At 41.8% G+C, this 14,526-nt stretch overlaps 1 protein-coding gene across 1 annotated transcript; it reads right to left on the bottom strand.

The window, feature by feature from the left end:
- Positions 1 to 10,559: 10,559 nt before the first annotated feature.
- LOC143579806 (uncharacterized) lies at positions 10,560 to 11,063 on the bottom strand. The gene has a single exon (XM_077063002.1). The coding sequence runs from the start codon at positions 11,061 to 11,063 to the stop codon at positions 10,560 to 10,562; it is 504 nt and encodes a 167-aa protein (XP_076919117.1).
- Positions 11,064 to 14,526: the final 3,463 nt, after the last annotated feature.

The following is a 14,526-nucleotide window of genomic DNA, read 5'->3' as shown; positions in this document are numbered from 1 at the left end:
AGTTCAAGAATTATGAGATGGAGATCTTCTGCTTATAGAAGGGGATAAAACATCAATACAGCGCACCGTATACTCCGCAACAAAATGGAGTGGCTGAGAGGAAGAACAGAACTTTAATTGAAGGAGCCAGAACCAAGCTGGCTGATTCGAAACTTCCCGTGGTGTTCTGGGCTGAAGCTGTTGCTACAGCCTGTTGTATCCTTAATAGAGTGTTAACTGTTAAAAGATTAAATAAAACCTGTTATGAACTTATGCATGGGAGAAAACCCAACTTGAGTGGTCTTGAACCATTCGGGTCCCCATGTTCAATATTAAAGACCAATTCTAAATTTGGTGAAGTAGCCGACGAAAGAATCTTAGTCGGATACGTTGTTGGGACTCCCAACAGACGGGTCTTTAATACATCGAACAGCAAGGTTGAGGTGGTGTGTAACACTGATATCACAAGTTACAAATCACCAAAACCAAGCTCGGGACCCGCTGGGGTTTTCGACTATGATAGACTCTTTAAATCTTTTAACATACCTTATCTAGATTTTACAGAAGTTGAGGAAAGAATTGCTACGAAGATGATATGCGACGAGGAAGACACTTTGGTGCAACAACCACAGTATGATGAATGTCAGCCTTCCTCGTCAAATGCTATCAATACCCCTGCTGCCTCTACTGAAGAGGAATTCATCAATCCGTTTCACTCTCAACATCAATCACCCATTGATGAGCTATCTTCGAACTTGGAAGATAATCTGAATGTCAGTTCGGTTCCGACTACGAGAATTCACAAAGATCATCCTTTGGAGAATGTGATAGGTGATCTGTCCGCCGGTGTACAAACAAGACAAAGCTTGAATGAGCACACCTGTGTTTACACAAGCATTAAAGAATCAGGCATAATCAACGAGTGCATGTACACCTGCTTTATCAGCCAGATTGAACCAAAGAACTATCAAATGGCTCTTAAGGACAGCTCGTGGGTCGAAGCCATGCAAGAAGAGTTAGCTCAGTTTAAGAAAATGGAAGTATGGAACTTGGTTGCAAAACCATTGAATGTGCATGCGATAGGCACAAAATGGGTATTCAAATGTAAGAGAGATGAGAAAGGGATTGTTATCAGGAACAAGGCAAGGCTAGTTGTTAAAGGCTTTAATCAACAAGAGGGGATTGATTACAATAAGGTGTTTGCTCCTGTGGCAAGATTGGAAGCCATTCGGCTGTTTTTGGCATTTGCTGCTCATAAGGAGATGAAGGTTTTTCAGTTGGATGTGAAGAGTGCGTTTCTAAACGGTAAAGTCGACGAGGTTGTGTATGTTGAGCAACCTCCGGGTTTTCCTGACCCTGACTTTCCCGATCACGTGTACAAGCTAAGTAAAGCGCTGTATGGACTACATCAGGCACCTCGTGCCTGGTATTTAACCTTATCAGATTACTTGCTTGAGAATGAGTTTGAAAGAGGTAAAATTGATAGCACATTGTTCTTCAAGAGAAAGGGTAGCGACTTCCTACTGGTGCAAGTCTACGTGGACGACATTATCTTTGCTGCATCAAAGGTCGCCATGTGTCAGGAGTTTGAGGCCGTCATGAAGAAGAGATTTGAAATGAGTGCTATGGGTGAACTAACTTTCTTTTTAGGTTTGCAGGTTGATCAGAAGAAAGACGGGATGTTCATTCATCAGACGAAGTATGTCCATGATGTTCTCAAACGCTTCAAGATGGAGGACAGCACTCCATATGATACTCCAGTCTGCGTCAATCACAAATTGGGTGCTGATTCAGACAACGATGCAGATGTGGACCCAACCCAATATCGGGCTATTATAGGTTCTTTAATGTACTTAAATGCTTCTAGGCCTGATATAATGTTTGCTGTTTGTCTTTGTGCACGCTTTCAGGCAAACCCAAAAGAATCTCATTTGAAGGGTGCAAAGAGGATACTTCGGTATCTCAAAGGCAAGCCGAAGCTAGGGTTGTGGTACTCGAAAGGAGGAGACTTGGAGCTAGTCGCTTACACAGATTCTGATTATGGAGGGTGCAATCAGAGTCGGAAGTCTACAACTGGTGGATGTCAGTTTCTTGGTGGCAGACTAGTGTCGTGGCAATGCAAGAAGCAGACATCAGTCGCAATTTCAACCTGTGAAGCAGAATACATGGCAGCATCCAACTGCTGCTCCCAGGTTCTTTGGATTCAACAACAGTTGCGTGATTATGGTCTGAATTTCTCACTTACTCCTATTTGCATTGATAACACTGCTGCTATCTCAGTAACTAACAATCCCGTGAAGCACAGTAAAACTAAACATATTGACATATGTCATCATTTTATACGGGATTGTGCTGAGAAGAAGCTGATTGAGCTCGAAAAGGTTGACACGTTAGATAATTTCGCTGACTTGTTCACAAAAGCGTTTGACAAAACTAGATTTCAAAACCTTGTTGAGCTGAATGGGATGATCAATCCCGAGTAACCATGTCATATGTTTGTGTTATAAAAAAAAAAAAAAAAAACGTCACTATCGCTTAGAATTATGTCGGTTGCCTCAGTTTGAAGGACATGTCTTCGGATATGTTTGGTCCACATTTCTACTTGTAGAATATGAGGATAGCCATTAACCAGATGACTGAAAGTGACCGGGGCGGTTTATGATGAGTTTTCATTCTTTCGCTGAAAATTAGTCGATCATACTTAGTTAGAAGGACACATACTAGTATGTGGTCGGTCCAGCTGATCCATTGGATCTTCGGGATAGCCGTTAACCTGAAGACTTTGATTTGGTCGGGGCGATAGAAGTTAAATTTTTCTTTACGGGAGATGAAATTACTTTTCAAGTCTACTACTTCGTAAGAAGTTACTTTACTATGATTAACAGAAAATTGATCCAACCTTGGAAAATGATAGATATACTGATTCTGTGTGCTTAACTAGTGAAGTTATTAGGCTTAAAAGACTTTAGAACAGTCATTGTATGTCATGGTAGCTTTTTATGGTGCGTAAAAGTAGAAGTGATACTAACTAAATCTACTCGATTTTTTGTGGAAACTCCTTAAGAGTTGTGCATGTCTTCATACATATCTTTCCGAATGATAGGCAGAAAAGCAATTACCCAGTCATACACGAGCCCGTGAGTGTTCTGATTCCCGTGAAGATAGCGTGTCAAGACGCTGCAGTGATCCAGATTCGGGACTTGCAGTTATTTTCTACTTGAAGTTGTGTATATACATGTTAGATGAGAAAAAAAAAAAAAACAATTCTAGAGTTCATAATGATAATGATTATCAATCAAGACAGTCACGAAATTAGTATGATTCCTGTTCGGATCTTTTCTAAAACATGGTAGTCCCTGTCGAGACTGAAATTTGATCTCAAACACTTTAATTTTTCAAATTTTTGTTACTTTTGTATTTGTTTGATTTTATACCTGGTTACTTGGTCTTGATCGTATCATTTAACGCTTTAAAGGATGTTTTTAAAACTTTATTGAAAATTGTTAAAAGTATAGGGGTGTGTTTTGTAAATACAGGCGAACTTGTTGATAACTTCGCCTGGAATGGGCGAAGTTATCGATAACTTCGCCTGTACTAACTTTAACCCTATATAAAGGAATTTAAAGGTCAAACGATTTCATTATTTCAAAATACCAGCGAACTTATCCTCTGATATTTCAGCGAACTTATCGATATCACAAATCAGTTTTTGTTACCTCGATTCAGATCAAATTAAAGGTGTGTAGGGTTAGATTATCATATTATCAATGTTTTTGAGGTTGATCATCGGTCGTTTCGACTCGATTATCGACCTCGTCTTTCGAAACCTTCAACACCCGATTTCAAACTTGTTTTTACGTGATAGTAAACTACTTGAACGTCTAAAACTTCATAAAATCATGTATTTCGGAGTCCTCGATCTCCGAAATCATCATCTACACGTCGTTCAAAATCTATAACTGTTGCCGATTCAAATTCGGCGAAGTTACAGTTTAGGCGAAGTTATCCGTAACTTCGCCTGAGGTTTAACTTCGCCTGATTATTGATTTTGAAACAGTTTATGAGGCGATGTTGTGATTAGGCGAAGTTATCCGTAACTTCGCCTGGACCATTTTACTTAACTATTATCAGACGAAGTTCAAGTTGAAGCGAAGTTGTTTCCCAATTTCGCCTCACCTTTAACTTCGCCTATACAGTATTGATCACAACTTCGCTCATGGTAACAGGCGAACTTGTGATTCGCTTTGAAGTTTATCTAACTTAACCTGTTTGTTGCAGATATGGCTGCTGTTGCTGGAGCAGGTGGTGCAGGCGGTGATGACGGAGGTGATCACCAGAGACAGTTCTTCCCGGGTCACAACATGTACATAACATTAGACCCGGAGGCGAGCGGAGTTGATGATTTTCGCGAAATCATCACATTTCTCTTACGCTCGAGGATATTCCATGCGATTACAACAACTCTGCCAATATCCTTACCCAATATTGAGGATTTCTGGCAGACGGTGGAATACGACTGTAGAGTCGAGCCCCCGGTGATGCGCGCAACCGTCAACAATCATATTGTTCAGTTCTCTTCTAAACAAATCCGGGCGGCTTTACGATTTGGGAACGAGACAAGGGATGACCCAACCGAGTTTGTAGCTCCTTTCCGTGATGGAGCGTTTTTAAGGATGGGATACTCTGGTCCCTTGGGGGATACGCAGAGGAGGAAAGGCTTTCTACTTGACCAGTGGCGCTTTCTCATGCATGTTATGATCGTTTGCATGTCAGGGAGAAAGGCGGGCACTGATGGCATGGGGCGACCATGCAGTCAGCGATGACTGCTCTGACATACAACAAGCGATTCAGCTTTAGTCAGATGGTCTTTTATGAGATTGATCGTCAACGAAGAGCGATGGCGCGTGAGCGATTCATCATGTATCCAAGATTCCTTCAAATGATCTTGAATCATGTTGCTCCAACGCTTCCTCAGCGCCGTCCGATCCGATACGTTGAGAGTGTGAACAAACGGATCTTCGCCCAATGTCGATCCTCCAGTGCGAGGAGCAAACCTGAGCTCCGTCCTCGACATACTCCACTCTTTGGGTACTTACTCAACCCGGGGTATGTGCCTGCTCGAGGGGACGAGTTTAGGGACCCGGCACCACAACAGGCAGGAGCACCTCAAGCTATACCTGCTGCTCCTGTTGTGTCACCGGAGGAGAACGTGGACCTTGATGCAGAATTTGGTGGTCAAGGCTTCTTTGATATGGATCGGGTGGATCCAGAGGAGAACGTTCAGGTTCCGGTTGAACGTGCTTCGACTGTGCATGTTACTAGGGCAGCTACAACGGTGGCTGGCTCAGATTCTGATGATGAAGTGGCAGAGGCCAGAAGGATTATGGTGACTCGAGAAAGACTACATGGGAAAAGAAAGAGAACAGATGATGATAGCGAGTCTGATTATGAGGAAGAGGTACAACAGTTGATCCGGAGGTCAAGAAGGGAACGGATAGGTGCAGGATCAGGAGCCGGTGAGAGCTCTAGGGTGGTACGTTTCACTCCACCAGCACTATCCGGTATGACAATGGTTCCCTCATCCCTACAGGTTACAAGGCCAAGCGCTACGGGTGTTCCCGTGGTGGCTACCTCGTCTACTTTTGGCCTCCCACCCACTACTTTCCAACTTTCGACTCCTGAGATCGTTTCATTGCCGCCTCCGACCGTTACTCCATCGGAGGTCGTGGCACAATTTATAGAGTCGACTGTTGTGGCCACTGCAGGGCTATCGGTGACGATACCACCTGCGGTTACTTCTATTTCTACTTCTGAGGTCCCGGTGACATCGGAAATCCCTCCTCAGTACACTCAAGATTTATCGCATATGAGGTTCGATTTCGATGCAACCCTATCAGACTCAGAACGAATAGCAGCACTGGAACGGGTCGTGGCAGAGCAGTCAAGGATTAATCTTATTCAGACCCAGGCTATTCAGCGCCTAGTTACAGAGAATCAGATGCAGTCGTCCCTCCTGGTACAACATGGAAAAATCATAGATGCTTTCAAGGAGTTCTTGGCATCTCAGGGGGAGACGAGCTGTAAAGGCGACGAGTTGAGGACCAAGAGACGAAATGATAGAGACGATGATCCCAATGCATCGAAAGATGCAGGTGGTGAGTTGCCAAGAACTGATCAAGCTCTTGGAACTTCCACAACTCAGGGGGAGTCGACATCTGCAGCTGGTGGTGATGATGTGGTGGTGGGGGACGTAGAAGAGATGGATGATGTTTTGGTTGGTGATGATGATGTTCTACCGAGTGATGTGATAGAGAAGATTGGTGAAGATATTGTGATTGATACAGAGATAGAAGAGGGAGAGATAGTAGAGGAGAATGTGGAGCATGAGATACCGCAAGTCGAGAACGTAGATATGAGTCAACGGATTGGGAATGATGAGTCTGAATGGGAAGAGCAGCCTAGGTGGAAGGAAGGCTATGCTCAGTGGTTCGTCAAAACGAAGAAACCGGCGGTCCCTACAATGTTTAAGAAGAGTTACAACATTAAAGGCTATGCTGAAGCGAAGAAAGGGATTATATGCTGGATATATGATGAGCAGTTGAGGCTCTTCGTGATTAAAAGGTATGACGGTGTTCAGTACTTTAGAAGGATGTTAAGATCGTTGAATACACTGCCAGAATGTGAAGTGAAAGACTTAGCCAGATTGGGATTGATAAACAGAAGTGACGATAATATGGCTAGAGTCATTTAGAAAATTGTGTGGAAAGAGAGTATAAAAAAGAAGAAATTTGAGCTGTTTGAAGCCACAAAAGGGAAAACTTGTTGAAGACAAGGATAGAGGTTTAAGAGCTGACGGAAAGCCTTGGATGGTCATGAAGTATAAACCGATCCGGTGTTTGAAAGAAGTACCGATGAAGCTAATGCCCAAGGATGTGCTTAAAGACCTGAAGTGGTGGTTTGTAGATTGTGAGACAGCTGAGGCGGTGATGGAAGACGAAGATGAACAAGAGCTTCTTAGAGTGTACGATCCGATGCACTTGGTATACTTATCGCAAGCTGATTTGCAGGTGTTGAATGACAAGAAGATATTTTATATTCCTGCTTGGAAAGACGAAGCGAGGAAATATCAAAGAGTTGTCTCGGTTTGTGTTCGAGAAGGAGTGCATGCTTGAAGATAGAATATTGAAGATTACAAGACACATGTTTGAAGCTAAAGAGATGAAGCTACTGCCAAGGGGGAGTCTGTTGGTGCATGATGTCAGTAGTTCAGTGTCTAGTGTCTGTAATCGAGTCGATTGGATTTGAGTTTGTATGTAAGCGAAGTTGCTAACAAGTTCGCTGATATAGGCGAACTTGTTAGACAAGCGAAGTTAGTGACAACTTCGCCTGAACATGCCAGGCGAAGTTGTCGTGATTATATAAACTAGGTTACGGCTTAGAAGTTAATAGATTAACAGTTTGTGTATTCGAGTCAGAGAGTTTTGTATCTGGTGATCATAGTATCACGTGCTTACGGTTGGAATACAACGTGTGTTTGGTTATCGTATCGTGTGTTAGCTCGTATTGTTTTCTATACTCGTAACGTCTTACGTAGGGATTCCGCACCTGCGTAGTACGCGATATCTCGTGTAGATCCGGCTGGGAACCTACATAGTCGCGCACAGTTAAGTAATGGAATAACCGTAAATGGTGAACGTAACCGCATTCAGGTGAGTTCTAGCCCCACTTACTTGTTATGTGATGTGCGTAAAGTGGTATATAAAAATTTAACAAACAATGACCAAGCACAACGAGTAATAAAAACCTAGAATACTATAAACCAAACCACTAGCAACATGCAAGTGAACCTATCGGGTGTAGAATAGCTATGAGAAGACCGGGAATATTGAACCCTAGAGACACTAATTTAAATAATGAGACTAGTTCTAAAAGCTAATTTAAAATAATAATTAAGAAAATATATAGTTTTGGATTTTCATTTATTTTATTTTAAAACTAATAATTAATTAAACTAATTACTTAATTAAATTAAAGTAAACTAGAAAATTAAATTACCGAATATAACTTTAGCAAATTCAAATATGAGAGCAAATTCAAATATAACTTTATTGGCTAAAAGAGTTTAGCCAATAACCATGCTCAAAGACATAAAATAACCATATATAAAAGAATTCATCGAAAAATAAATAAATAAAAGGAATGAAACAGGTTGCCTACCAGCTTAAGCAAATTGAGGTGCCTTCTTGCTTATACTCCTCTTTTGCTTTCTGCTGTCCACCCACACGAATGCAAAATCCTTGCTTCTTAGAAATAATAATACGCTGCAGGTGTGTGTATTGCGGCTTTCAAAAAAAAAAAAACTCACGTCTCCCCATACCAATATAATAATATTGTTGTTCCAATTATTTTGTGGCTGTCCAATCTCACGTAGAACTCCAAAAGAAAAGTAATAAAAAAAAGTTGGCGGCTACTGTGTTTGACTTTTTCCCCCCTCCCGTAGGGTTTTTTTTATGATCTCATTGTTTATATTAGATTGTGCAAATTTGTTTTCCAAGAAATCTCAACAAAAGGCCCACCAAATTTGACGTCTGCAGCCCATAGCTCGATTTGAATTATAATTTATGTTTAGTTAAGTTAAATCATAGCCACTTTGTTCTAACTTCACCATTCGTTCCGCATAGACCCACTATGAAATTGTATGGGTCCATACCAAATTAAATAAAGCCTTATAGCCCACCAATCGTTTAAACTTCCGTGCATCCAAGAAAATTATATATGTCGCTAACGTATTTTGCCAATTTGTGACATATAATTAGTATCCATCAATAATTTAACATTTCAAATTTAAATATATAACTCATACGTAAATCATGTGTGATGTAACCAGCAAATACGTATATCTCTTTTTTAGTTGATTTACAATTTTTTGCTCGTTGTCTCTTGAAACTCACATATGAACCAATTAAGAATAATATTTAATAAAAACATGGCTCAAAAATACTTAAAAGTGTAAGAAATATTAATATAGAAATATATATAATTTAGACCAAATCAAATATCCCCAAACTTAAACCTTTTTCGTCCCCGAAAAATATATATTGTAATGGAATCATAATTCAAGACGGATATTTAATTCAAGACATATAGGTTAATTTTTTTAGCATAGATAAACGCAAAAACCGCGATTGCCGATATTGTTGTCCACTTAAACCTAGCCACCAGCCTATCAAGTCCCCAATTGCATTAAGAGTTTTAAGTCAAAAAATCAAGTCTACACCTACCCCATCTCAGACAAAGAGAGCTAGAAGAACTAGAGTCGAAGCAAACTGGCTCGACAAATCACCATAAGCCAAGGACTCGTTGATGGTTCTAATTAGATGCACTCGGTGAAATTTGATGGATGAATGGTCATGTGGAGGTTGTACGAACTATTCCTAAATATTATTGGACTTTGTCATATAAATTCCTAATTTGATATTTATTGACTAAGAACCTTCGAGCCCGAATAGTGTATCCTCAGAGTCACTATCCCCTTGGTAACACGTAAACTCTAAGTCCCGTCTAGTATGTGCATCTTTGGCCTCTTTTACTAACTTTGAGAATGCTTCTTTGGCATTTACAATACATAACTTTCTCACATTCAATTGCTTTTTCGGAGTACACTTTCAACACATACTTTTTTTTCCTTTCTTTTTTCTTTTTTTTATATCACCCTAAATATATAACTATTTTCTAAGCTCGTAAAAAGATGGACATGTGGTGGTGTACTGGTTTGAGTGCATCTAAGTCTTACCCTCTCAAAGTTTTTAGATTATGGTAATCCTCCCTAAGCATCGAAATTCGGTTTCACTGTTTTTCAAATTATTAGATATATATAATCTGCTAAAGAGGGCTATCAAAGCTAGTTGGGCCTACCGACACATCCCAAATTAAGTGCGCCATCTTTTATTTAATCTCATATATAATAATAGTTTTAAAAGATCAACCTTAAACAATAATATCATTTTCCATTATGCGCAAAATAAATTTTCGGGACATTTTTTCTATTTTTTTTTCAACTTTTTTTTTTTCGTTTTTTTTATTTATAAATTTTTTTATTATTATTTTTTTTATTTATTATAATTTTTTTAATTTTTTTTCAAAACTAAAAACGTTAGTTTCCCATCCCCACACTTAAATTTCACATAGCCCTCAATGGGAGACAAGAAAAAGACAAAAATAAAGCAGAAATAAAATAAAATAAAATAAAACAAAGCATAAAGAAAATGAAATAGACTCCCCTGGTAATATGGCAATGATCTGCATATGTCATGTTCCGATAAAGTGACCGTATAGCATTTCATATGCGGCCGTAGCTTTTGGGTACCCTCTACAATTACATAAGCTAGAATGCCCCCGTCCGAATGGAGATTGAGTACGAACGAAAGTATCCTAATCTGCAAAACAAAGCTCAAAGCACCCAAAGCAGAAAACAAAAAGACTCTAAAAACTTAAAAACTGACTCAAAATACAAAAATAATAGAAAACAAATAAATATTATACAAACTTTACACACGGGTATTTCCCGAGTCCTATCCCTATCAAGCCATCAAAGTAGGTATATCGAGGAGAAATACGTCTTCCTCGACCGAATCAACCGACCCACCGATATAATGCTTTAACCTATGGCCGTTCATCTTCCACGCTCTCCCCTCATGATCAACTAACTCAACTGCACCGTGAAGGAATGCTGCCTTCACCGTATACGGACCAACCCATCTCGATCTAAGCTTACCTGGAAATAACTTTATACGGGAATTATAAACCAACACCCGATCCCCACACTTGAACTCTTTCACTTTCCTCAACTTTTGATCATGTAACGCCTTCGTACGCTCCTTATAACTCCATGATCTCGTATACGCCTCATCTCTCAGCTCCTCAACCTCATGAATTTGGAGATACCGGTTTTTCGCAGCTTGGGCCAGGTTAAGATTAACGGATCTCAACGCCCAATATGCTCTATGCTCTAACTCAACCGGTAGATGGCACGCTTTCCCGTAAACCATCCTAAAGGGCGTGGTCCCAATAGGCGTTTTAAACATTGTACGGAAAGCCCAAAGTACATCATCCAACTTGTCGGACCAATCCTTTCGGTTCTTGCCGACAGTTTTCTCCAAAATTCGTTTAACACCTCAGTTTGCGTTCTCCACTTGCCCGCTCGTCTGTGGATGATAGGCGGTGGACAACCGATGGGTGACCCCATACCGTGCCAACGCCTTCTCCATCTGGGCATTACATAAATGTGTGCCCCTATCACTAATCAAGGCTTTGGGAGTACCAAACTGACTAAACAACCTCTTCAAGAATCCCACTACAACTCGGGCGTCGTTAGTGGGCAAGGCTTGAGCCTCAACCCACTTGGAAACGTAGTCGATAGCCACGAGAATATATCGGTTCCCTCGAGAAGAAGGGAACGGACCCATGAAATCGATGCCCAAACGTCAAAAACTTCACAAACCTGAATAGTGTTTTGGGGCATCTCATTACGGGATGAGATGTTACCGGTGCGCTGACATGCGTCACACTGTCTGACAAACTCGTGCGAGTCTTTGAAAATCGATGGCCAATAAAAGCCGGAATCTAGAACTTTCCTAGCTGTGGAAGACGAACCATGGTGGCCTCTAGTTAAACCCTCATGACAATGCCTAAGAATCTCACGGCTCTCTTCCCTACTCACACACCTCCTCAACACTCGATCGGCGCCTACACGGAACAAATACGGCGCATCCCATATGTAGTGGCGGGCGTCTATGAAAAACTTCCTTCTCTGCTGATAATCATACCCTTGACCACTACTCCTTCGGCCAGATAATTAGCAATGTCGGAGAACCATGGAAGACCCTCCTATTCAACATTTACGTACAACACTGGCTCTCTCTCAAATCTCACTTTCACTATCATCAACGACTCGTGGGGAAACTTATCCCCGATGGCATCCTCTCTAATCTCCTCTCTCTTCGGATCCTCCAGACGTGACAAGTGATCCGCAGCTACATTCTCCGCTCCCTTTTTATCTCTAATCTCAATATCGAACTCGGAAAGCAAGAGAATCCATCGTTTCAGGCGAGGCTTGGCATCTTTCTTGGCGAACAGGTATCACAATGCCGCATGATCAGTATAAATGATGGTTTTGGACAACAAGAGATAAAAACAAAATTTGTCGAACGCGAAGACCACTGCTAGAAGCTCCTTCTCAGTAGTCGTGTAATTCTCCTGAGCATCATTGAGGGTCTTACTCGCGTAATATATAGGATGGAAGTGTTTGTCCTTCCGCTGACCTAGAACAGCCCCGACAGCAAAATCACTAGCGTCGCACATGAGCTCAAAGAGTAAGCTCCAGTCGGGTGCTACTAAGATAGGGGCATTAACCAACTACCCCTTGAGAAACTCAAACGCCTTCAGACAATTAGTATCGAAGTCGAATCTGACGTCCTTCTCTAGAAGGCGAGTCATGGGCCGGGTGATCTTAGAAAAATCTCTAATGAACTTACGATAAAAACCTGCATGCCCGAGAAAACTACGAATGGATTTCACAATAATCGGAAGAGGAAGTCTACTGATGGTGTCGATTTTAGCTCTGTCTACCTCAATACCGTGTCGCAAAATCTTGTGCCCGAGCACAATGCCTTCAGTCACCATGAAGTGGCACTTCTCCTAGTTCAACATCAACTTAGTCTCTATGCACCGCTTCATCATCCTCTCAAGATTAGAAAGACATTGATTGAATGAGTCCCCATATACCGAAAAATCGTCCATGAAAACCTCCATGGAACTCTCGATCATGTCCTGGAATATCGCTACCATGCAATTCTGGAAAGTAGCCGGAGCATTACATAACCCGAAAGGCATACGTTTGTACGCGAAGGTACCGTATGGGCATGTAAATGTGGTCTTTTCCTGATCCTCATGTGCGACCGGGATCTGGAAATTACCTAAAAATCCATTAAGAAAACAGTAAAACTGTCGTCACGACAAACGCTCCAACATCTGATCGATGAACGAAAGAGGAAAGTGGTCTTTCCTAGTAGCGTCGTTAAGCTTCCTGTAGTCGACGCACACCCGCCAACCTGTGACTGTCCTAGTCGGAATAAGCTCGTTACGTTCGTTAGTGACAACTGTCATCCCTCCCTTTTTAGGGACGACCTGAATGGGACTTACCCATGAAGAATCAGAGATGGGATAGATCAAGCCTGCGTCGAGGATTTTGATAACCTCCTTTTTGACCACCTCCGACATGTTAGGGTTTAGCCTCCTCTGAGGTTGGATTGTACTCATCCTCCATGAGTATCTTGTGCGTTCAAAAGATTAGGCCGATGCCCTGAATGTCCATGAGTTTCCATGCAATAGCCTGTTTGTGTGCCTTGAGCACATTAACCAACCTCGACTTCTCGTCATTCGTCAACTGAGAAGAAATAATGACGGGTAAATCAGCATCACCTTCCAAGAAAGCATACTCCAAATGAGGCGGTAGCTCTTTAAGCTCGAGGGACGGTGGTGCCTCAATCGATGGTCTCTCCTTCGGTCACTCGGTGCTATCGGCAACCGTGAACACCTCGGGGTATTCAGGAGGTGAGCTAACAAGAATGCTCAGGTCGTGCTCCGGGGGAACATCAACCTCGTCCTCCTGATTAAGCAAATTTGCTCCAGAAATGTAGTCAAGACAGCGCTCGAACTGAGATATGAACGTGTCAAGAAAGTAAACAGAATCGTCCTGACTACTAGAGTTCCTCATCGATTTGACGATATCGAAGGTGACATTCTCCTCCCCTACACTAAGTGTAATTTTTCCGTCAAAGACGTCAATAAGCGCTTTAGCAGTACACAGGAAGGGTTATCCCAAAATGAGTGGGACCTGATCGTCAGCCTCCATGTCAAGAATAACGAAATCCACAGGAAAAACGAATTTATCGACTTTAACGAGTACGTTTTCCACGATTCCCTGCGGATATTTGACCGAACGGTCGGCCAAGGAAAAACTCATGCGCGTCGGGACTGGCTCGCCAAGGTCTAGCTTTTTATAGAGAGCATATGGCCAATGCGTAGCTCTCAGTCGAGCTGCCAAACAAACACGGGATCGTGAAGTGTCCCGGGTCTGCTAATTTCTCCGGCAACTTGTTCTGGACTACCACAGAGCATCCTTCATTTAGACATATTGTCGAAAGCCCCTCCAGCTTCTTCTTATTCGAAAGAATATCTTTTAAGAATTTGGCATATTTAGGCATATGCTTGAGTGCCTCGACAAACGCAAGATTGATTTTTAGCTGTTTAGACATGTCCAAGAAAAGTCCATATTCCTGCGCATACTTCTGCCGCAGAAGACGAGCAGGATACAGAACTCGAGTAAGATCGACTTCGGGACTTCCTTATCTTCAATCTTCTTCTCAAAAACTTTATCTGCAGGAGACTCACCGTTTGAAGCGGTACTTGCTGGGACTCGCCTCTTGTGCGTCCTCACAGGAGTCTCCATATCAATCTCCTCATCCGCCGGCTCCTCATCATCTGCTG

Source organism: Bidens hawaiensis, unplaced genomic scaffold (genome assembly GCF_021521415.1).
Source record: "Bidens hawaiensis isolate Kalapana, Puna unplaced genomic scaffold, B.hawaiensis_p1.1 tig00029980_1, whole genome shotgun sequence".
Lineage (NCBI taxonomy): Eukaryota > Viridiplantae > Streptophyta > Magnoliopsida > Asterales > Asteraceae > Bidens > Bidens hawaiensis.
The sequence above is the reverse complement of the archived record's forward strand: the minus strand, read 5'-3'. Positions and strand labels throughout refer to the sequence as shown.

Coding starts and splice junctions, on each gene's coding strand:
- LOC143579806 (XM_077063002.1), bottom strand. CDS start 11,063: ATGTTTAAAACGCCTATTGGGACCACGCCCTTTAGGATGGTTTACGGG.